The sequence below is a fragment of the Hemiscyllium ocellatum genome, chromosome 11, assembly GCF_020745735.1.
Source record: "Hemiscyllium ocellatum isolate sHemOce1 chromosome 11, sHemOce1.pat.X.cur, whole genome shotgun sequence".
NCBI lineage: Eukaryota > Metazoa > Chordata > Chondrichthyes > Orectolobiformes > Hemiscylliidae > Hemiscyllium > Hemiscyllium ocellatum.
Genome location: NC_083411.1, coordinates 97,884,443 through 97,906,580, shown reverse-complemented (window position 1 = coordinate 97,906,580; position 22,138 = coordinate 97,884,443). Strand labels below are relative to the sequence as shown.

The 22,138-nt window shown below is 40.9% G+C and overlaps 1 protein-coding gene and 1 long non-coding RNA gene across 3 annotated transcripts in view; one reads left to right on the top strand and one right to left on the bottom strand.

Moving 5' to 3' along the window:
- Window positions 1-7,704: 7,704 nt before the first annotated feature.
- LOC132820520 (uncharacterized) lies at window positions 7,705-18,191 on the bottom strand. The gene is made up of 2 exons (XR_009645200.1): window positions 18,102-18,191; window positions 7,705-9,540 (listed from the first exon to the last, which is right to left on the bottom strand). It is a non-coding gene; the product is annotated as an uncharacterized LOC132820520 (long non-coding RNA).
- Window positions 18,192-18,308: 117 nt separating this feature from the next.
- The window catches only part of cenpi (centromere protein I), a 121,418-nt gene continuing 117,588 nt past the window's right edge, over window positions 18,309-22,138 (top strand). For both annotated transcript variants that reach the window (XM_060832743.1, XM_060832742.1), the window contains exon 1: window positions 18,309-18,422. In XM_060832743.1, the coding sequence (XP_060688726.1) occupies window positions 18,378-18,422 (45 nt within the window). In that variant the 5' untranslated portion in view covers window positions 18,309-18,377. The remainder of the gene's footprint in view (window positions 18,423-22,138) is intronic.

The window sequence follows — 22,138 nt, the reverse complement described above, 5'->3', positions numbered from 1 at the left end:
GCTGTGATCTCCAGCATTTGTGGTTTTTGGCCTAGTCTTAAACTATTACTGGAAAAAATGGTCAGTAGGTAGAGAACGAATTGACAAGCAAGGATCAAAAGCATGACTTCAGTCTTCCCAATATTTATTTGGTGTGAATGACTGCTTATCCAATACTAGTTGGGAGATATGAAGTATAGTCAGTTATCAACAGTGGAGAATGGATTTTAGAATTGTCACTTTCTAGTCATTGCTTGTCAGTTATATTGCTGATAATGTGTTGTGCTTGTAGACTTTTAGCTTACGGTTACGTCTCAGCTGGAGTATCCTGGATAATTCACGGCACAATTATTCAGAAGAAAAATGTAAGGAAGTGTTAGGTAGAGCACAGAGGACTTTTGTAAAAAATCTTTCATGGGGGAGGGAGGGGGTGGACATCACTGGTTAGGTGAATAATTATGGCATATTTCTAATCATCCTTAATCATGAACTATCGTTTTGAAACTCTACAGTCCATGCGGTGTAGGTACAGCACTATTCAGAAGGTAGTTCCAAGATGTTGAAAACAGCAGAGAAAAATGATTATGTAATATCATGTCAGGATGTGTGTGGTTATATTGATGCTTTTGGACTTATGTAGCATCTTGTTAGGCGTGACCGGCCATTTCAAAGGGCCTTTACTAATGAGGTAAGGTTGTCAGAGGAATAAAGTGGATGATCTAATACAGATCAAGATTAGGAGTAGTTGATTAGAATGAATGGGATTAAATTACTGACAAAAGGATCAATCAATCTCTAGAGGTCATGAAAATTATTGACGTCACAAAAATCAATGAAAGCACCTAAAAGGATGATGAAAAATGTTTTAGTTGAGTTATTGATATTTGCTTCATTTAAACCTACTTAACAGATTTCCACATATTGGATGAGGCAGCAAAGACTTTGAGATTTACAAGGGTTTTAATGTTTAACAAACACTAAGTTCCACCATTTTCCTTCAGGATCCTTTCTGTGCAGAAGCCAAACCTGGACATTCCCTTTTTAACACCTGTGTTCACTGATTAAATTGACTCCCAATCAAACAGCATCAAAATTCTTAAATTCTTATTTTCAAGTTTCTATGTGACTTTGCCCTTCCCTATCTTTTTAACCTCGACAGGTGAAAACACAGCTTTTTCTTCCTTAGATAAACCAACTACCAAATAACAAATACTGTCCATCGGGGCACAGAACCCCAATTTTCCTGAACAGAAAAAAATGAACCCAGCTTTTTAAATCAAAAAACCCTCACCACCAAACACCCAATGGTTAATTGAAAATAAATTCCAAAACACTGCCCACTTCAGAGGCTAAACAAAAACAACAAGAAAGTGGAGAAAACAAGAGGTAAAACTGAATTAGAACAGTGTTGTAGTGCACATCACACGGGCTGAAGTGCATTATCTCTAAAAGCCTGAAGTTTACTGGTGAGCAGCGTATGCTTCCTCTCCCGAAGGGCATCCAAGCACCAATGTCACTGCACAAAATAGATAGGTAGGTAGATAGACAGTCTGGAATTGCAGTTTGCTTGTATGACCTGCTGTCTGGGCCTATTGGTAAACACTTCACCCTGACACAGAAGTAGGTCCACAAGGAACTGTTCCAAACTAGCTGCCCCCTCCATCTACACTGGGTACCTAAAGATCAAGAATCTAACGCTACTTTGAAAACCAATGATAAAATAATCAAGTGACCAATCAATAATTATCAAGCACTATTCACCAGGGGCAGAAGAACCCAGCCATTGGAGCAGCAGGAATGGTGGTTTAATGGTAATGTCACTGGACTAGCAATCTCAAGGCCCAGGCTAATTTTCTGAGGACATGGGTGTGGAATTTGAATTCAAACCTGGAATATAAAGAACCCAGCTATTTATCTTTCTACCCTGTGATGCTTTTACATTTTTTGATCATTTATCCTTGAAACGAGATCATCCTTGTTTCTAATTAAACAAATAAATTCATATTCATATCCATATTCACTGCCCTAGCCAGTGCATCAACAGAAATGAGAAAAGGAACTAAATTAAATGGAGTTGGAAAATGAAAATAAGACATTCCACCTCTCTGAAAGCTTTGGGCCTATCAATGGACACAGCATGCTTCCTCTTTCAGAGGACACCCAGGCACAAGTGCTGACACAGACAAAGTACAGACTCACCCAGCTCTTCAATACATTGTCCTTTGGGCTTCATCTGTTCTCAACCTCTGAGCTTTTCTGTTTTATCTTTAAAGGGACCTCCAATTCTAACACTGACAAAAACCTGGAGCTAAAGTTGATACCATCAATAATTTTAAAAGGGAGGTAGTAGGTAATTAAGGATAACAAACTTGTCAGGGTTATCAATGAAGAGCAGGAAGTAAGTCTAAATAAGGTCACTCGCTGAAATAAGTAGCACATGCATCACTGTATTTTCACCTAATCATCTTCAGCTGCTTCATCAATGACCTTGTCTCCATCATAAGATCAGAAGTGGAGAAATTAACAAATGATTGTACATGTACAGTATCATTTGTGATTCCTCAGAAGCAGTCAATTTCCAAATGCAACATTTGGGCTGAGAATTGACAAGTATCGTTTGTGCCACACAATTAGAGACAATCTAACCACTCCCCTTAACATTCAATGGCATTACAGTCATTGAATCCCCCACAACATTCTGGGTATTAACACTGATGAGAAACTGAACTGGACTCGTCATATAACTGCAGAGGCTATAACAGCAGGTCAGAAGCAAAGAATATTGCAGTGAGTCACTCATCTAACGACTCCCCAGAAACCAACCAACATTTAGAAAGTACAAATCAGGACTGTGATGGAATACCCCCTGCTTACCTGGACGGGTGCAGCTCCAACAACATTCAAGAAGCTTGACATAATGCAGGACAAAGCTACCCACTTCATTGGCACCACACCCACAAACTTACAGTCACTCCACCAATGAGACTCAACAGCAACAGTATGTGCCATCCACAAGATGCTTTGCAGATATTTACCACAAAAATTCTGAGACTGCACATTCTGAACCCATGATCGTGACCATCTAGAAGGACAATGGCAGCAGATACAAGGGAATACAAGGAATTACCTGTAATTTCTCCTCTAAGCCACTCACCATCTGACTTTGAAATATATTGCCTTTCGTTCTCTGCTGGATCAAAATACTGAAATTCCCTCCATAAGGTTATTGTGGGTCTACCAACAGCACACAAACTGCAGCAGTTCAAGAAGGCAGCTCACCACCACCTTTTCAAGGGTAATAAATGCCAGCCCAGCCAGTGATGCCAAGTCCTGGGATGATTAAAGAAAAGGATAGCCTTCTTGCATGTCATATGTTTTTTAAATTATGTAGTATTTTCAGGCGTAACTGTATTACAAAATTCACAGATTCTTCAACAATGCTGTCAGTTTCCAGAGTTATATTTTCTATCTTCATAGATATACCGCAATACACTCCTCAGACTCTTCAATTTTATACTACCTACCAATAGTAACATCAATCACTTGCCAGATTAATGTTGTCTTGTTCCGATCATGAAAATAGTGCCGTTTTGCTATCATGTTAATGGAGCATGATATAAATTGAAAAAAAAAGCACTCCTTTTTGTTTATATTGCAGGACTTTTGAAATGGCTACAGGTCACATCAGTTACAAGTTAGCCCAAAAGTTCTAATAAGAGTGGATTACAGAAGGACAAAGCTAGATAAATCTTTGGGAAATTTCCCACCTATTAACTACATGGACAACACAGAAACAAAGAGGGCCCAGACTCTTTGTCTCTAGTCTAGGTTGATAACAAAAAGGACATATCAAAACTCTATTTCTTAAAATGGACTGAAATCAACAACTTGTCTCTGAAAACATTCAGTAGATTTTGACAGAGGAATAGAAACTTTTGACAACATTGATGGGCAATGTCTGTGAGAAGATTTGTAGCTCGGGTGCTCGTTGTTGTGGTTCTATTCGCCGAGCTGGGAATTTGTGTTGCAGACGTTTCGTCTCTTATCTAGATGACATCCTCAGTGCTCGGGAGCCTCCTGTGAAGCGCTTCTGTGATCTTTCCTCCGGCATTTGTAGTGGTTTGAATCTGCTGCTTGCGGTTGTCAGTTCCAGGTGTCCGCTGCAGTGGTCGGTATATTGGGTCCAGGTTGATGTGCTTATTGATTGAATCTGGCACTCATCCACAGATTCAATCAATAAGCACATCGACCTGGACCCAATATACCGACCACTGCAGCGGACACCTGGAACTGAAAACCGGAAGCGGCAGATTCAAACCACTACAAATGCCGGAGGAAAGATCACAGAAGTACTTCAGAGGAGGCTCCCAAGCACTGAGAATGTCAACTAGACAGGGGACGAAATGTCTGCAACACAAATTCCCAGCTTGGCGAACAGAACCACAACATTGATGGGCAATGTCACATGATCTATACTCCTCTGCATTTTAGAACATGTTCAGGCTAATACAAATATATGTCTAAATTAAGCAATAGGGCTGAAAGTAGAAGCCTCCTCGGCTTGTTTCTGGAAAGATTTTGTATTTGCTTGAAAAGCCAGCACCACCACACTTCCAACTTTCAAGGAATCTTGCAATGCCTGTCTTCATGCATCTGGACTCACATGGACTTCAACTTCTGAATACAAGAATCCTCTCTGATGAGAGGATTTTAGGTTTTTAATATAGAAAGATGTAAACCTCCTTTCTTTCCTGCGTCTTTCACTCATGTGCATTTGTGTATGTGAGAGAGGGGGTAATCATGGAGGAAAGCTCCCAGATTGAATGTGTGAATAAACGAAAGTCCTGAATTAAATCTTAGAGTTTGCTGCATGGCATTTAAAATTGAGTTCAGAAATATATGTTTGTGAACAAACCAGAAACTCTTCTAAATTAAATGATTCTGCTTATGGCCAGTAAGTGAGGAGGTTAAAGGGATCCAAGTCTCCTTTTACCCTGTCCATAAGATTGGGATAACTCAAGTTATCTGTGGGTACTTAATTGTCTACAGGAATTTTGAAATATCTTCTGGAGTTGTTGTGCTTCAACAGTGAAAGAAGAGGGAAAGGTGGTGGAGAAACATGATCATTATTGAGGGTGAAACTTGCCTAATTACAATTCTATTTTCATTACTTGATAATGACCACACTGGCAGTGAAAAGATGTGTATGATAATTGCTTTACCCTAATCCCGCACCTTGCTTATTTTACTGCAGTATTTAGACCCAATGGTTATAATCTGTTAAGGAAGCAAACAAGCACACCTCAGCATGTATTCAATACATACATCATTTTCCAGATCAGATCAGAACCACAAAGTAGTGAAGAATTACTCAACTGAGAAAGTGAACATCTGAAACTGAGAAACAGAAATCTGAGCTAACTAAAGAAGTCTAAAGCAGTAATTTGAAACCTGTGAATAAAATCCAAATCATGGAAATAATGAATGAATTTATGCATTTATAAGGTTAGTTGAAGTATTTGTATTCATTATAAAATCTTGCACACATGCCTGTTACCAAAGTTTGAACAGGCGAGTAATGGGTAACAAGGATCTTTGCAAGGAAAAAGGTGGAAGAGTAACAACCACGGGCTGTCTTTTTTTACGACAGAGTCAACTCTAACTTAAATTATTGGGCTGGAATTTTTAATGGCCCTGAAATTCCAAAAGCCAGATAGTCATTTCTACAGGGTAGATTGGAGTTGCGTTCCAGGAGGATGTAGAAATATGACTCAGCTGATTTGACAAGAATTGTCTAAGAAAGTGAAATTCCTTGAAGCAATTACCTGACATTTCAAACACTCTGAAACAGATGTGGAGAGTTTGTAAGGTCTCGACTCAAGTTTAATTAAGGATTAAAAACTCAAATTCCTGGGCAACTAGCTGCACAACTCACCAATGACTTGCCTTTGTCCGTATAAGACCTGTTATACTCCAGTCCTCTCCCGAACCAATAACCACCTTGCTGGACCCAGCATCTCCGCTATCCCTCAACATTTAGCACTATATACTCCTCTCATTCATTTAGCACCTTACTGTCAAATCTTCTCACAACATTTAAACTGAAGAATTTCTGAAAAAAAGGGCTGCGATTTCCACATTAATTGCCTCTGCTCCTGGCTGCGTATTCCTGGATTGGTCTGAACTATTTTGTAACAGGATTTTCCTGTTCAGGAAATGTGAAGGCAGAACTATTCAAGTGTATTTTGTCTGACAGGGTTGGAAATTGCATTTCCAACTTTGATTGGAAAAATTGGGCCAATACTCCAAAGAGGACTCATGCTCCTCTTCCTTATTTTCAATTTTGAAAGTAATTAAAAACACGATTTTGCATCTAAACTTCAGGTCATAAAAAAAGTTAATTGGGGAATCCAAGGTTGTTTTTCTGAATACCAGAAACAATGACATATTAAATTGATGATGCAGAGGAATGGTTCAATAATCTGGAGAAGGTAGTTAAATCCCACCTGGGCAGCTGGGGAAACTAAACAGTTGATTATATGAATCATAATATTAAAAACAAAGCTACTATCTGTAATGGTTTAAATGGAATAAGGTTACTTAAATCCACCAATATTAGTTTCACTTATTTATGTTAAAACTATTTTTTAAAAAAATCTTTTGGATGTGATGTTACTATGAGTTTTTATTATATGGTGTTGCATGACAGCAAGATATGGCTGGATGAAGGTAAAAATCTGCAGCTATACTGGTCTAATGTAAAATATAAATGAAGGCATTTAATGTAGTTGCCAGTGTGCAGCAGCATTAATTTGTGAAGGGTTATAATCTTGTGCTGTATTTAAGGGTAAAAGCTATGAAAAGTGAAAAGATCAAGCTAATTAGTCATTTACTCCAATGGTCTTTAGGATTATTTTTATGAGTTGATATACTGTCAGATTTGTTCATGAAACAAGCATCACGCAGTAGTAAATAAATGGCTGTGAAATGCTTGAGGATATTTTGAGGCTGTGAAAAGCACAGAGTAAATGCAACTTTATTCTTTCCAGAGTGCAGAGGCTGATCTTTTGACTTCTGATCAAACTGAACATGGTACAATAGATGGGATCTCATCAAGACTGATGTAGCTTCATTGCTTTATCTTTTGACACAAGTTAGACTCTTTTTATATGCAAGGGAATATTTTATTTGCCTCCTGGACTGAGAATATGTTTTTGATGGTCAAACAGAACTATCCACAAAAATATTGGATCCTTTAATCTGCAATGTTATCCAAAGTGCATGATTGTTTGACATGTACTTGACAATTTTGTGGTATCTCACTATTATCACAAGTTTGTACTTCATCTGCTGTCTGGAACCATCCCTTCCAGGTCCCTGTGCACTATTGCACATTGGTTAGCAGCATTATTATCTAAATTTATGTCATCCATCTACTTGGGCAACTTGAACAATATTCTGATCTCAGGCCATTTACAAATACAGAGGAATGTACATTATCCATTCCTGCTCTTGAAATGAATGCTAACATGGCATTTGCCTTTTTCTTAACTGTCAACTGAACCTGCTTGTTAACCTCAACAGAATCCAGAGTAGGACTCCTAAGGCACTTTATGCCTCAAGATTTCTTAAGTCTTTCCTCATTTGGAAAATAGTGTCTCTGCTCTTCCTACTGTTAAGACGGGCTACCGTCCCCGTGTTCGTTTGAAGGAGAGAAACACTGGATCTGATTCAAAATATAAGCTGTTTTAATGAGAGAGAGCCGTACACAAATACAGTGAGGTTTTCAGCTCACTGGAGAAGGCGCCTTCTAACAATATTTCTCTTTGTCTAGCTCTTTTAGCCCCTTGCATCTCAATGCTACATCCTTATTTGGTAAGATGCGGTATACTGGTATGGCATTGGTCCCGAGCTGATAACATTCTGTTACCTCAGTTTGAGCTACGTGCATTTTAACACGGTTCCAATGTCCTGTTATCTTTTCACCCTCCCTGGGGCCTCTTCAGGCTATGCCATCAGCTTTTCAGTCTGCTCCTAGTGTAACATAATGGTCTACTGCTGCCTAGTTTAGCTAACAATTTCCAGACTTGCTAATACTACCTTACGTGAGCACTACCTAACAATAAAGTTTCTTAACACAACCTAACTTTAATAATGGATCCCAACACTCCCTCCCTTGGCCTCGAAAGAGGCCACACAAAATACAGCAGTTCGTGCGCAGCAGTCAGGACCCGGACGGTCGGTGAGCGCCCCTCCGTCGCTCCTTTGCAAGACCGACCAATTAGCTAAACCTGGCTTATCTGACTCTAGGGAGACATAGTTATAGGGGATAGGAGTCCCTAAGCAGCATACAACCTCACAAAGCAATCCGCGTTGCAAAAAATCCCTACTCTAGGCGCCTCTCCAGTTCGCATACAATCGTTAAGGCACGAGAAGCAGTGAAATAATACATAACAGACATAAGTACTCAAAAGTCGTAAACATCTACAAAAAGCCATCTCAAAACCAACAAAACGATTACTGAGTATGATAACAAAAGCGAAGAGAACCAGAGGAAAACACAAAGTGGATGAGTTAGGACGCCTGCAGAATGAAGGTCTGCTGTCCAAAGAACACCCAATTGTACAACCTCCCAGTAAAATCGGTCATATTATACCATGACATCTTAAAATAAATTTTCAAACTACTGACATAGTGTCAAATCTTTTTTGTAATAGGATTCAATGAGCTCTCCTTCCTTCCCAAAGGTTTGTTGTTAAGTCGGTTCTGGAAGATGCCACAAAACTGGCATTTTCTTTTGTCAAAAATACAGTGAATACAATGTCAAACTGCTGGGTCCACGATTTTCCTTATATCAAGCTGCTTTGCAAGCCAGAAACTTGACTAGATTCCCTACACGGATACAAAAGCCAGGCATCTGTTAAAACCACATGACCACAGGGCATTATTCTGAAGGTCAATGCACGACTGTGCCTGTCTTAGGTTGTCCCTCGCTCGAGGAATCTTACCCGTCATTGGCTAACCAGTCGCCTTCACTTGACCAATAAAAACCCACATCCATTTTACAGCTGTCAAGTACGGACACGGGCAGTGGTAACTGGCTTATCATTGTGAACAGTGGCCATCGAGACCAATCGAAGCCATTTAGGAATACCAGATGATGGCTAGGAATCTCTTGAGTGAACAATAGTCTCTTGAGTCTCGAGGCATATAGCACTTCACAATCTCAAACTGCAGCATAAAAGCACAAATTTACCTGTAGTCAATTTGAACGGGAAAGAAAAAAAATACACAACTAGGGGGTCTCTGCACCTCAGCCCTCACATTCTGAGGCCCTAAATGGGAAGGATTAGAAATGAGAGATACAGTTATAAAGTAAAATCATAAGTTGTCCCGCGCTTCTCTCTCAGGCATATCTCCTCCATTCCCTCTGATACCGATCCCGTAATCTTTCCTTGGGGTGCCCCCATCACAGGCTCCTCCAGCACCGCTGCCTGGTATGCGGGTGGGGGGTTATCCTTTCCCGTCAGGGCATGGTCAATCGTTCGTGTCACAAGCGTCCTGATACATGGTATACAACAACAACCACAGGTAATAAAGATAGCAACAGAGATGCATAAACCAAGGGCCAGCTGTCCCAGCACAGTTCCCCATCTACCGAATGTGCTATTCAGCCAATCTATGACTGGGTTTTTTAACCCCTGACTGCTCAGAAATGATGCCAGTTGTTGTTCCCCTCCCTGTCGTTATCAAAATCATAAGCGGAATGGCTCTTTCTTCCCTTTATAGATCAGGACACTCCTGCCCAAAATGCCCTATTATTCCACAATAATGGCATCCTGCCTGTGGAGACCTTCGTCTCTGCCCCTGTCGCTCAAACTCTCTATCAAATGCTCCTCCATGTCTCTCCCTATCCCCTTTCTTCTCTGCCCTACATGCTATCACTCGCTGCTCCGGTTGCTCACTTTTGGCTGCATTCTTCTCCTAATTACCTCATCAATCGCAGCTACCATCATTTACGCTTTCTGCTCCTGTCACTCGCCCTTTCTCTCTTTACAAACACTTTCTGTGCCCCTCCTAACAATTCATTTAATGGATTTATCCCACTTCACCCTTCTATCTTCCGTATCTTTCCCTATCCAGCATCCCCATATAAGTCTCCTTTCTCCCGCAGTAATTAGTATATTCAAAATAGACATTAACTCAGCCCACAAATACAGACTGGGCCTCAAAAATAAATTAATTTGTTCTGACAATCCTATCGGATTCTCAACCAGGACCGTCATTTCCCTTTAAATGTTCTGACCTCCCCACTGGTGAGGGGGTCACACACAAACCCAATCTCCTTGTCCCCTATCAACATTTCCCGAAGGGGACAAGTCGTTATGTTCTTCCCTGTTTCTTTCTTTTAAGAAATTTTCCATTGTTCCTATCTTCCCATATGCTCAAACACCAATTTATCAATTCATGCTTGACTAACTTTAAGGCCTGTTCCTAACTTGTAAACATATTTATATATTTACGTCCATTTATTCAGTGTTTAATATTTAAAATGTAAAATGCATACAGTTCCCAATTTTGAAATCCACTGTAATCGTCCAGATTTAGTACCCTAATTTAGATCCAAAATTAGTTTTCTTATGTACTCCTGACTAATCATTTCTCAATTACAATACTTTAGGTCATAAAAATAATCAGAGCTGTCTTACAACAATTTGTCAATTCAAGTTAAAAACTTCTAACGCATGCACATTGGTCGAATCCAAGGTCACAGATAATAACCATGGAAACTTTCGTTTTTTACAACTACCCACTGTCGAACGAAACTTCGAATGTCCTTCATATATTGCTTTTATGTAAAAATAAAAGAGGTTAGTAAGAAAAGTAGTTAGGGAGTCATGACTCATAAAAGAACAGAAGTTATTAGCCTTAAAAAATCATGTTAAGCTCACATAAAAAGAAATCACTTTAAACAGCAGTCCTGGAACTCAGGCTCTAGAAACAAAACCAAGAAAATAATCACCAAACAAACAGATGCATCTGAATCAGTTCACGAAGGGTTAAAGTCTTTGCAGGCTGTACTCCCGAAATGTTTACTTCAAACGTGCTGCCCTTCTCTCTCTATCTATCTCTCTTACAGACACGGTCTGCTAGTGCTCAGCAGCATTCGCATTCTCTCTCTCCTTGGGATATGACACACAATTTCTTAATTCCACAGACCCACTCAGATTATTATATCAGTTATATCAATATCAGTTACCAACTAATCTTTCCCATCTCCACTCAATCTCAATAAAATCTCCTACCTGAAAAAAAATCATGTTAAGCATTCATAAAAAATCACATTCAAAAAAAGGTCCAGGGACTCAAGTTCTAGGTGATAACGCTCAAACATTCATTCACTAACAAGCAGATGAATTTAAGCCAGAACACAAAGTGTTAAAATGTCTGCTGGTCGAGCAGCCCTTTGTTAGTGTCTCGCACTGTCTCTCTCTCTCTCTAGGGCAACAATGCAAACTTCTCCCACAGACTTCCACACACAAACTCTTCTGCTCTCACAAACTTTTACAAACACAGAAATACTTATACACACATACAGACGTTTACACACCCAGAGACTCTATCTTTCTCATAAACAAAGTCACACACACACACACACACACACACACACAGTCGCTCTGTCCGTAACTCTGTGTCTGTCTCTGTCCCCGGTCCTCTGTTTTTGTCTCTCTCTCCATCACTGCACTCCTGGGTGTCGGGCGCACGAATGCACCACCTCGACTCCTGACAAAGCCTGTCCCGATCATCGCAGTCCTCTGGTCAAGGGAAGTATATACTTTACTCCCCAGTCATTAGTGCAGGAGGGAAGCCTACGCTTAACCCGAGATCGTCTAGCGCGGGGGATTATACGTTTTACCCCTAACAATCACACTACCCACCTCTAGGACTTTCAGTGCCCACCTAGAGGACTTTTTCTCTTCAACACACTACCCACCTCTAGGACTTTCAGTGCCCACCTAGAGGACTTTTTCTCTTCAAAACAATAATACTCACCACCCCTAGGACTTTCAGAAACCGCGCGGCCGGGTTGACCCTTCACCTAGGGGACTTTTCTTCATAAATAAACGGTCCGACTCTCTCTCGGGCTGCCAAGCCCACAATTTCGGTTGGCAAAGAGTTGTGAGACGCCGAGCAAAATAAGAATTTAGCGTATTCAAATCCGTACTGGAGATCTTTTTTGAAAAAGGCGCCTCCGAGCCTGATTAGAAGTGACCGGCCGTTCGGCGACCTCTCAATCCCTGCCAACAGGCATGTCTCCACTCCCTCCACACGTTCGGGGTCACCAATCTGTGAAGACGGGCTACCGTCCCCGTGTTCGTTTGAAGGAGAGAAACACTGGATCTGATTCAAAATATAAGCTGTTTTAATGAGAGAGAGCCGTACACAAATACAGTGAGGTTTTCAGCTCACTGGAGAAGGCGCCTTCTAACTATATTTCTCTTTGTCTAGCTCTTTTAGCCCCTTGCATCTCAATGCTACATCCTTATTTGGTAAGATGCGGTATACTGGTATGGCATTGGTCCCGAGCTGATAACATTCTGTTACCTCAGTTTGAGCTACGTGCATTTTAACACGGTTCCAATGTCCTGTTATCTTTTCACCCTCCCTGGGGCCTCTTCAGGCTATGCCATCAGCTTTTCAGTCTGCTCCTAGTGTAACATAATGGTCTACTGCTGCCTAGTTTAGCTAACAATTTCCAGACTTGCTAATACTACCTTACGTGAGCACTACCTAACAATAAAGTTTCTTAACACAACCTAACTTTAATAATGGATCCCAACACTACCAAACCTCATATTGTGTTTTATCTGTCACTTCTTTGCATACTCTCCTCACCTGTCCAAGTCCTTCTAATACCTGTCCCTCCACTTATACTTGTGTCATCTGCAAACTGAACAATAATGACCTCAGTTCCTTCATCCAGATCATTGCTCCATATTTGCTGTTGGCCTGAGTATTTACAGAATTTTGTTCTATCGAATTTACAGCAATTATAACAAAGTCTAGCTCTGTTAGCCATAAAACAATGAAGCATGTGCTGACCTTGGAGGGGTTCCAGAGAACAGATCCTGGGAATGAAGGATTTGTCATGTGAGAAGCAGTTGAGGATGCTGGGTCTTTACTCAATAGAGTTCAGGAGGATGAGGGGGAACTTTACTGAAACTTAACAGAATACTGAGGGGCCTGGACAAAGTGAAGAGATGACCTCTTAGAGCTGAGATGAGGAGCCATTTTTCAGCCAGAGTATGATTAATCTGTCACAGAAGGCTGTAGACATCAACCTATTAAGTGTATTTAAGACAGAAATAGAAAAGGCAGGAGAACAGGATTGAGAAACATATCAGCAATGATCAAATGGTAGAGCAGACTTGATGGGTTGAATGGCCTAACTCTGCTCTGATATCTTATGGAGAAAGAAACAAGATAGACTAGTAGGAATTCATAAAATGTCACATGGATTGACTGCCTACAGATGGTGTGCTTTTTGAACAAAATAGAATGTAGCTGCAAATACAAATTCACCTCAGATGTGTATGTGTGCATGAGAGAGAGAGTGAGTGAGAGAAAAAAAATGAGTGTGATGGAATAGATGCCTGTGACAGGGTGTGCACATGGATGAGAGTGTGGGCGTGTGTGTCTGAGAGAGGGTCTGCATGAGTGAGAGAGTGTATGTAAGATTGTATGTATGTGTGAGAGTGTATAGTGTATTGGGGTCACCTGTAGTATGACGTAAACCTAAGTTTCCGGTTAAGCCCATCCTCATGGGTACCGAACTTGGCTATCTGGCCACTCTGCGTTGTTGCGTATGCCGAAGTCCACCTTAGAGAATGGTCATCCAAAGATCTGAGGCCAAGCGTCCCTGACTGCTGAAGAGTTCCCAACTGGGAGGAATATCCTTGTCTGCCGATTGTTGCACGGTGTCCATTCATCCGTTGTCGTAGAGTCTGCTTGGTCTCGCCAATGTACCATGCCTCAGGGCATCCTTGTCTGCAGCACTTGAGATAGACAATGTGGGCCAAGTCATAAGTACCTGCACTGTATATGGAGAGTGGTGTCCTCACCCATATAATGGTGGTATCCATGTCAAACTTTGACATGTCTTGCAGTGGCTGTCATGACAGGGTTGTATGGTGTTGTGGTCTATGTTGTCCCAAAGGCTTGGCAGTTTGCTGCAAACAATTGTCTGTTTAAGGTTTGGTACTTATTTAAAAAGGCAAGAAGTGGATGCATAGACAAAGTCTTGGTGAGGTGCTCATCTTCATTGATAGTGTATTGCAGGCTGCGAAGAACATAGCGGAGTTTCTCCACTCCCAGGAAATACTAGACAAAGGGTACCCTATCGATCATATGCAGTGTCTGTCTCCTGAGGTCGTCATTAGTTTCTCACTGTGGCATGTCAGAACTGGCAATCAATGAGTTGAGCATTGTATCTCATTCTTGAGTGTATCCATCATGTTCCTCCTCATCAGAGTAGATTCTGTGTATGTGTAGGGGTTGTCAGTTTTAATATGTTTAGGGTGGAAGCTTGAGAAGTGCAGCATTGTGAGGTTATCCATGGGTTTGCAGTTGAGTGAGGTACTGAGGTGCCCATCCTTGGAGATGCGCATATCCAATAATGAGACAGATACTAAAGAGTAATCCATGGTAAGTCTGATGGTGGGATGAAACTTGTTGATATCACTGTAGTTGTTTCAGTGACTCCTCGCCATGAGCCCAGAGGAAGAGAATCATTGCTGTATAACATTGGTTGAAGGTCCTCTGCAGCAAAGAAGTCTTGTTCGACCTTGTGCATGAAAATGTTGGCATATTGGGGTACAAGTTTGGTCCCATTGGCCATTCTGTCTGTATGAAGAACTGGTTGTCAAAAGGGGAAAACGGTGTGGTCAAGGATGAAGCAGATAATGTAGGATGGTGCTCAGAGATTGTAAGTGGTTGGTATTGAGTGCTGAGGTTGTTGCAGCAATGTTGTCATCATGGGGAATGCAGGTGTAGAGTGCTGAAACTTCCATTGTGACTAGGAATGTTTTGGGATTAACTAGTTCATGGGTGTTGAGTTTCTGTAAGAAATTTGTAGTGTCATGACAGAAGCTGAGGGCCCTCTGTACAATGGGCTTCAAGATAGCCAGAGAGGTTCTCACACTGGGTTCAGTTGCCTGACATAATGGTATGTCCAGGTGTGCTCACTTTGTCTATCTTTGGAAGGTAGAAGTCCAGTACTTGAGAAGTATATGGGATGTCACTATGTCAGGATCCCTGCAGGACTAGATCAAGTCTTCATCAATCTGTTTAGTTCACAAGTGCGTTCTTTGGTCAGACTGGTTAGTAGCTGCCTGCAGTGTTTCTGGCTGTTCAGTTGTTGGTACACTTCCTTGCAATAATCCATTCTACACTGAATGACGATGGATCCTCCTTTGGCTGCTGGTGAACCATATACTTCATCTCTCTCCTCACCTCACTCCCCCATACAAATTCACCCCATCGACTGTGTGTATTTGCAGATACATTTTATTTTGTTCAAAAAACAAACTTAGATTGACTGCCTGTGTGATATTTTAGAAATTCCTACTTCAGAAATAAAACCAAACTGATTAAAGTGTGAAGTTAGCCTGTATATATTCCACTCTTGAATCATGATTTGGAGATGCCAGTGTTAAAAATCACAACACCAGGTTATAGTTCAACAGTTTAATTGGAAGCACACTAGCTTTCAGAGCATCGCTCCTTCATCAGGTGGTAGTCACTACCACTACACTACCACCTGATGAAGGAGTGACACTCCAAAAGCTAGTGTGCTTCCAATTAAACCTATTGGATTATAACCTGGTGTTGTGATTTTTAACTTTTAACACTTCAATGCATTGTCTGAGCTGAGATACCACTTTCTAAAATAAAACCTTAAGTTTTCTCAGGAATGACTTGAAAGTAGTACTGGGATTTACGTATTAATGAATCAAAACCTGCAACCCATTCTAAAAGATGAAAGACTTAACAGTAATCTAATCTAATCGCACATCAGTTGTATGAGACTCTGATCTTTTGCTGTCAATTCTGTACCCTATGATTCTACTCCAGTAGCTACCTGACAAAGGAGCAGCACTTCAAAACCTTGTATTTTCAAATAAACCTATTGAACTATAATCTGGTGTTGAGATTTTTAAAATTTTGCTCACCCCAATCCAACACCAGCATCTCTACATAATTCATACAAGCCATTTCTTATTCTTTGCAGAAGTAGTACAACTGCAGCAAGAAGCAGAAACCTGGGATTTCAGAATTACCCCTCCGGTAACTGTACATTGACCTGCACTACCAATGCATGGCTTAAATAGCCCACTGAAAAGGTTTTGGAGTCTGCAAATGTCAGTTACCTTGTGAGAGTGTACTGTAATCAAATAAAGTTTTTAAAAAAATCACAATACCAGGTTACAGTCCAACAGGTTTAATTGGAAGCACACTAGCTTTCAGAGCATTGCTCCTTCACCAGGTGGGAGTGGAGGGCTCAATCCTAACAGAATGTATAACAAAAATGTGTGTGTCTGTCCATGTGTATAGGAGTGCCTGGGAGTGTGTGTGGTGTATAGTGCAATGGTGGTCACCTGTAATGTGACATGAACCCAAGGTTCCAGTTGAGGCCCTCCCTATGGGTATCCATAGGGAGGGCCTCAACTGGAGCCTTGGGTTCATGTCACATTACAGGTGACCACCATTGCACTATACACCACACACACTCCTATACAGACACCCACACACCCTTAGACTTAAGATGCTCTGCACTCACTACACACACTTTCTCACAACCCCCAACCCAGACACACACCGACAAAGACCCACATGCACACATTTTGTGGGGTGAATTTGTAGTTGCAGGGTTACACTGTACTTTGCTCAAAAACTGCATGAATTCATGTAAAACTCCATGATCTCACTTTTTAAGATTAGAATCAATCTAAACATCATGGCATAGACAGAACACGGGGGGCTAACACCTTCAACATATTATCTAGACATCACCATTGTTAACAGCTGACCCAAGAATGCAACTTTAAAAAAGTTTGGTGATTTACACATGAAAGTGAAACTATCACAGTATTCTAACAGATGAAAGCCTTAACAGACAATCAATTTTTCAAAGTATAATTTCAGTTACATCACACTAAAGTTTTGCTATAAATTCTGTTAGGATTGAGCCCTCCACTACCACCTGATGAAGGAGAGACACTCCAAAAGCTAGTGTGCTTCCAATTAAACCTGTTGGGAGTATAACCTGGCATTGAGAGATTTTTAACTTTGTACACCCCAGTCCAACACTGGCATCTCCAAATCATATAATCAAACAAACAGTCATCGTTCAATTAATTTTACTTGTTAATCCTTTGATCCTAAAATTTACTCCCAGCCCAATTAAACTGGCCCTTCTTTAGTTACTTAAGTCGGAAACAGTTGTTCTCTCAACACAATATGATATTTGAACTACGACTTCATTATTCGGATTCAAATCCAGCATTATATCCCTTTTCGGCACTGTTCAAGAAAGTTATTTTAAACACTTCAGAACCTATTGTTATTTCTCTCCCTCTCCTTTACGCTATTGCTTTTCCAGGATATAATGTTAGTCTGGTAAGAAGACTGTGACAACTTTATCTTTTAATTAGGTCAATTAAAGTTTCATATTACCACCATTCTCGAACTTATGACACCCCCTGTTGAAAAATGTGTTGCTGGTTAAAGCACAGCAGGCCAGGCAGCATCCAAGGAATAGGAAATTCGACGTTTCGGGCATATGCCGAATTTCCTGCTCCTTGGATGCTGCCTGACCTGCTGTGCTTTAACCAGCAACACATTTTCAACTGTGATCTCCAGCATCTGCAAACCTCATTTTTTACCCTATGACACCCCCAACCAATCTGTTTCTTTATCCTTACAGTAGCTAATATGACCTACCAAAAACCCTCATCGGCACCTGATATTTCTCGCCAGCGATCTTTAAAAAGAACATATTTCGTACCGACATCCTCCACAGTCAAAAACCTAACCGGCCTCCTTTATATATGTTCGCCTACCGTCAATTTCCGCCCCTCTCATTACCCCGAACCAATCTCTGTGTGCTCCGTAAACGTGGTGTTGTTTTGGCGATTGCCCTTGGCCTCTGTGCGCAAACTCAGAACTTGTCCCTCTTCCCTCCGTTTCCTGCTTCAGAGTAGTGCGCAGGCGCCAACGGTTGGCGGGGGTGCGCGCGCGCGCTGGTTTGAATATTCCGTCGTTTTGTTTGACCGGTGGCGCGGAGATGGCAGCCCGAGTGAGCGGGAACGTGAAGATCCGGCCGAGACCGGCGAGCGATGATGTGGAGCCACTGCAGCAAGCGGTTGAATATTTTACTACTGGTAAGTGTGGGGAGCGGTTGCATTATTAAATTCTTTCAGTGAAGAGGTGAATCGAGATAAGTTTTGCGGCAGCGCTGGTTCCGACTAGTGAGGCTTCAGTCGCTCCGAGTGACTTGGGCATAAGACTGAGTTGAAGCATTTATAAATAAGGGAAACATCTTGAAATTTTTCTTCAGGGCATGGGGAAGGTCGGGCTTATTATAAAATCACAGCCTGCACCTCGATTCAATCTGAAGAAGTTGCAGCTTTAAAGGGTAGAGACGTTTGTGGAAATTAATTCTCCAGAGGTAATCAAAGGCACGCAGGTGAATCTTTGCAGCAATGGGGAGATAAAAATAAACTAGTAGAGGTTATATTGATGCTGCACTGGATTTGTGAACAGGATCACAACATGGGCCTAAAATATTATGTTCTGCACTGTCAGGCTTGACGTGAGCTGGCATTTAATAGGTTTACATAAGTTTAAAAATGTATCTGCTTTTGTCTTTATAACACCAGTATTATTTATTCAATATCATGAGCAGTAGTGTCATTTTTGAATAAGCTGTAAATTTCACTGGAGAGCAGGACTAAGGTATTCTGGCAAAGACAATTGTCAGTGGCTAGAGTTCGGGTGTTGGACGGAGTGCTCATTAATTTTGAGAAGGATTAAGAGGAGCAGTGACCTCTGCTCAATAATGCATGGTTGTTATTTTTATCAGAGTAACATTAATGACATGAATTGTCAAAGCCTCTCTGGCCACATAATGGTGCCAGAAGACTGGACAACAGCTAATGGACGACTATTCAAGAAGGATGGTAGTGATAAATCAGGAAACTGTGGGCCTGTAAGTCAGTGGTAGGGAAAGTATTAGGAAAAAAATGAGAGATAAAATTAATCTTCATTTGGTGATACCAGGATCAATCAAGGATCCTTAACATGGTTTTATTATGGAGGTTATGTCCAGCCAATTTGATTGAACTTTTTGAGGTGGTGATTAGGTTTGTAAATAAAGGTACAGTAGTTGATGTAGTCTACATGGAACTCAGTAAGGTGTTTGATAAGGTCTCAGATGGCAGAGTGCTAAGACCCCATTGGATCCAAAATTGGGTTAATTGCAGGAGGCAGAGAATGATGATCAGAGTATTTTTGTAATTGGAATCCTATGTCACAGCATTTGGTGCTAGATCACTTGTTTGAAATTTACATTAATGATTTAGACATGCATGTCTGAGTTACAATCAGTAAGTTTGCAGTGACACTAAAATTAATGGTGTGATAAATTAATAGTGAGGATGAAGTCTTTGATTAAAGGATGGTATAGGTGGACTGGTCAGATGAATTGATCAGAGGAATTTAATTGTGAAAAGTGAGAGATGATGCATTTTAGGACAACTGACAAGGCAAGGAAACACACATTGGTCCTAAGGAGTACAGAGGATCAGAGGGATCTTGATGTTAATGCCAATAGATTCTTGAAGGTAGCAGGACAGGTAGAGAAGGTCGTGAAAGGGACATATGGGATATTTACCTTTTATTAGTCGAGGCATTAAATGCAAGAGCACAAGAGGTTATGATGGAACTGTATTTAATGTTTGTTCAGCCGCAACTTGACTGCTGTGTGCAATTCTGGCTGCCACATTATAAGATGTGATTGACATCCTCTCTCATGCGAGGAGACTCACCAGGATGTTGCCTGTGCTGGAACAATTCAACTATGAGGAAAGACTAGATAGCCTGGAGTTGTTTTCCTCAGAGCTGACAAGACTGACAAGTAATCTGATTGAGGTGTACAATGTTATGAGGGGCATATGTAAGCCAAGATAGTTTGAAATTTTCCCGTTATTAGTTGAGTCATTAACTGGGAGGTACAGTTTTAAGAGTTTAAAGGTAATATGAGGAAAAATGTTTCATTCAGAAACTTATCTTAGTGTTTAAAAGAGTGGTAATAGCACAGCCTTCAATTAATTTAAGCAGTACTTAGATGAGAACTTGAAATGCCTTAACATATAATGCTATGAGCCAAGTGCAGAAAAATGAGATTTGATTAGATAGGTGCTTGATGACTTGCTCATGTCTGAGCAAGTTATCAAGTACCTATCGAATCGAATCAAATCCCATTTTTCTGCACTGGGCCCAGTCCTGAAGAAAGCTTACACCCGAAACGTCGACTTATCCACTTCCTGATGGTGCCTGGCCTGCTGTGTTCTTCTAACCTCCTGCCTGTCTATTTTGGATTCCAGCATCTGCAGTTTTTTCATCTCATTTCATACATGCACCACCCTCTGTATGAAGATATTGCCCCTTAGGTCTCTTTTATATCTTTCCCCTCTCACCCTAAACCTAGCCTTCTAGTTCTGAACTCCCCACCCCAGGGAAAAGGCCTTGTCTATTTATCCATTCCCTCATGTTCTTATAAACCTCTATCAGGTCACCCCTCAGTGCCCGATGCTCCACGGAAAATAGCCCCAGTATATTCAGCCTCTCCCCATGGCTGAAATCCACCAACCTTGGCAACATTCTTGTAAATCTTTTCTGAACCCTTTCAAGTTTCACAATATCCTTCTGATAGAAGGGAGATCAGAATTGCACGGAGCGTTCCAAAAGTGGCCTGACCAACGTCCTATACAGATGCAACATGACCTCCCAACTCCTACACTCAATGCTCTGACCCATAAATGAATACATGATGGTTTAAAAACTGGAAATATTGGAAATTAAGAACTTGAGAAGAAATTGATCATATAGTAAGAAGGGATTAAGAGAAAAGAACAAGAACTTTCATGATCATGATGAGTTTAGTGAAGACAAGTTGTAACATTGAGAAGGAATTATGGAACAAAAGCTAGTGAAAGGAATGTTGACTGTAGTTAAGTGGGTAGCTGAGAGTGTTTAGATAGTGTTAGAGTCATATTCATTCAGTACAGAAACAGACTCTTTGGTCCAACTCATCCATGCTGACCAAGTTTCCCAAACTGAACTAATCCCACGTGCCTGCGTTTGGCCCTTGGCTCTCTCAACCTTTCCTATTCATGTACCTATCCAGGTGTCTCTTAAATGTTGTAACTGTACCTGAATCCACCACTTCCCCAAGCAGTTCGTTTCACATACGAACCACCTTCTGTGTGAAAAAGTTGTCTGTCAGGTCCCTTTTAAATCTTTCTCCCTTCTCCTTAAAATATGCACCCTAGTTTTGAAATCATCTACCCGAGGGAAAAGACCTTTGCTATTCACCTTGTCTATGCCCCTCATGATTTTATAAACTTCTAAGATCATGCTGCAATGTCCAACATTCCAGTGGAAAAAGTCAAATCCTTTTCATCCTCCATTCTCAGCAACATACAGGTAAATCGTTTCTGAACCCTTTCCAATTTAATACTGTCCTTCCTACAGCAGGACAACCAGAACTACCCCCAGCACTCCAAAAATGGACTCACCAATCTCGTGTACAACCTCAACATAAAGTCCCAACTCCTATGCTCAGTGGTCTGAGCAATGAAGGCAAGTGTGTTCAATGCCTTCTTAACCACCTTGTCAATCTATGATGCAATGAATTATGTGCCTGAACCCCTCGGTCTCTCTGTTCAACATCACCACCCAGGCCTCTACCATTAACTGTGTAAATCCTGCACTTGTTTATTTTATCATAATACCTACCTCACATTTATACAAATTAAACTCCATCTGACACTCCTCGGCCCATTGGCCCAGTTGATGAAGATTCTTTTATAATTGT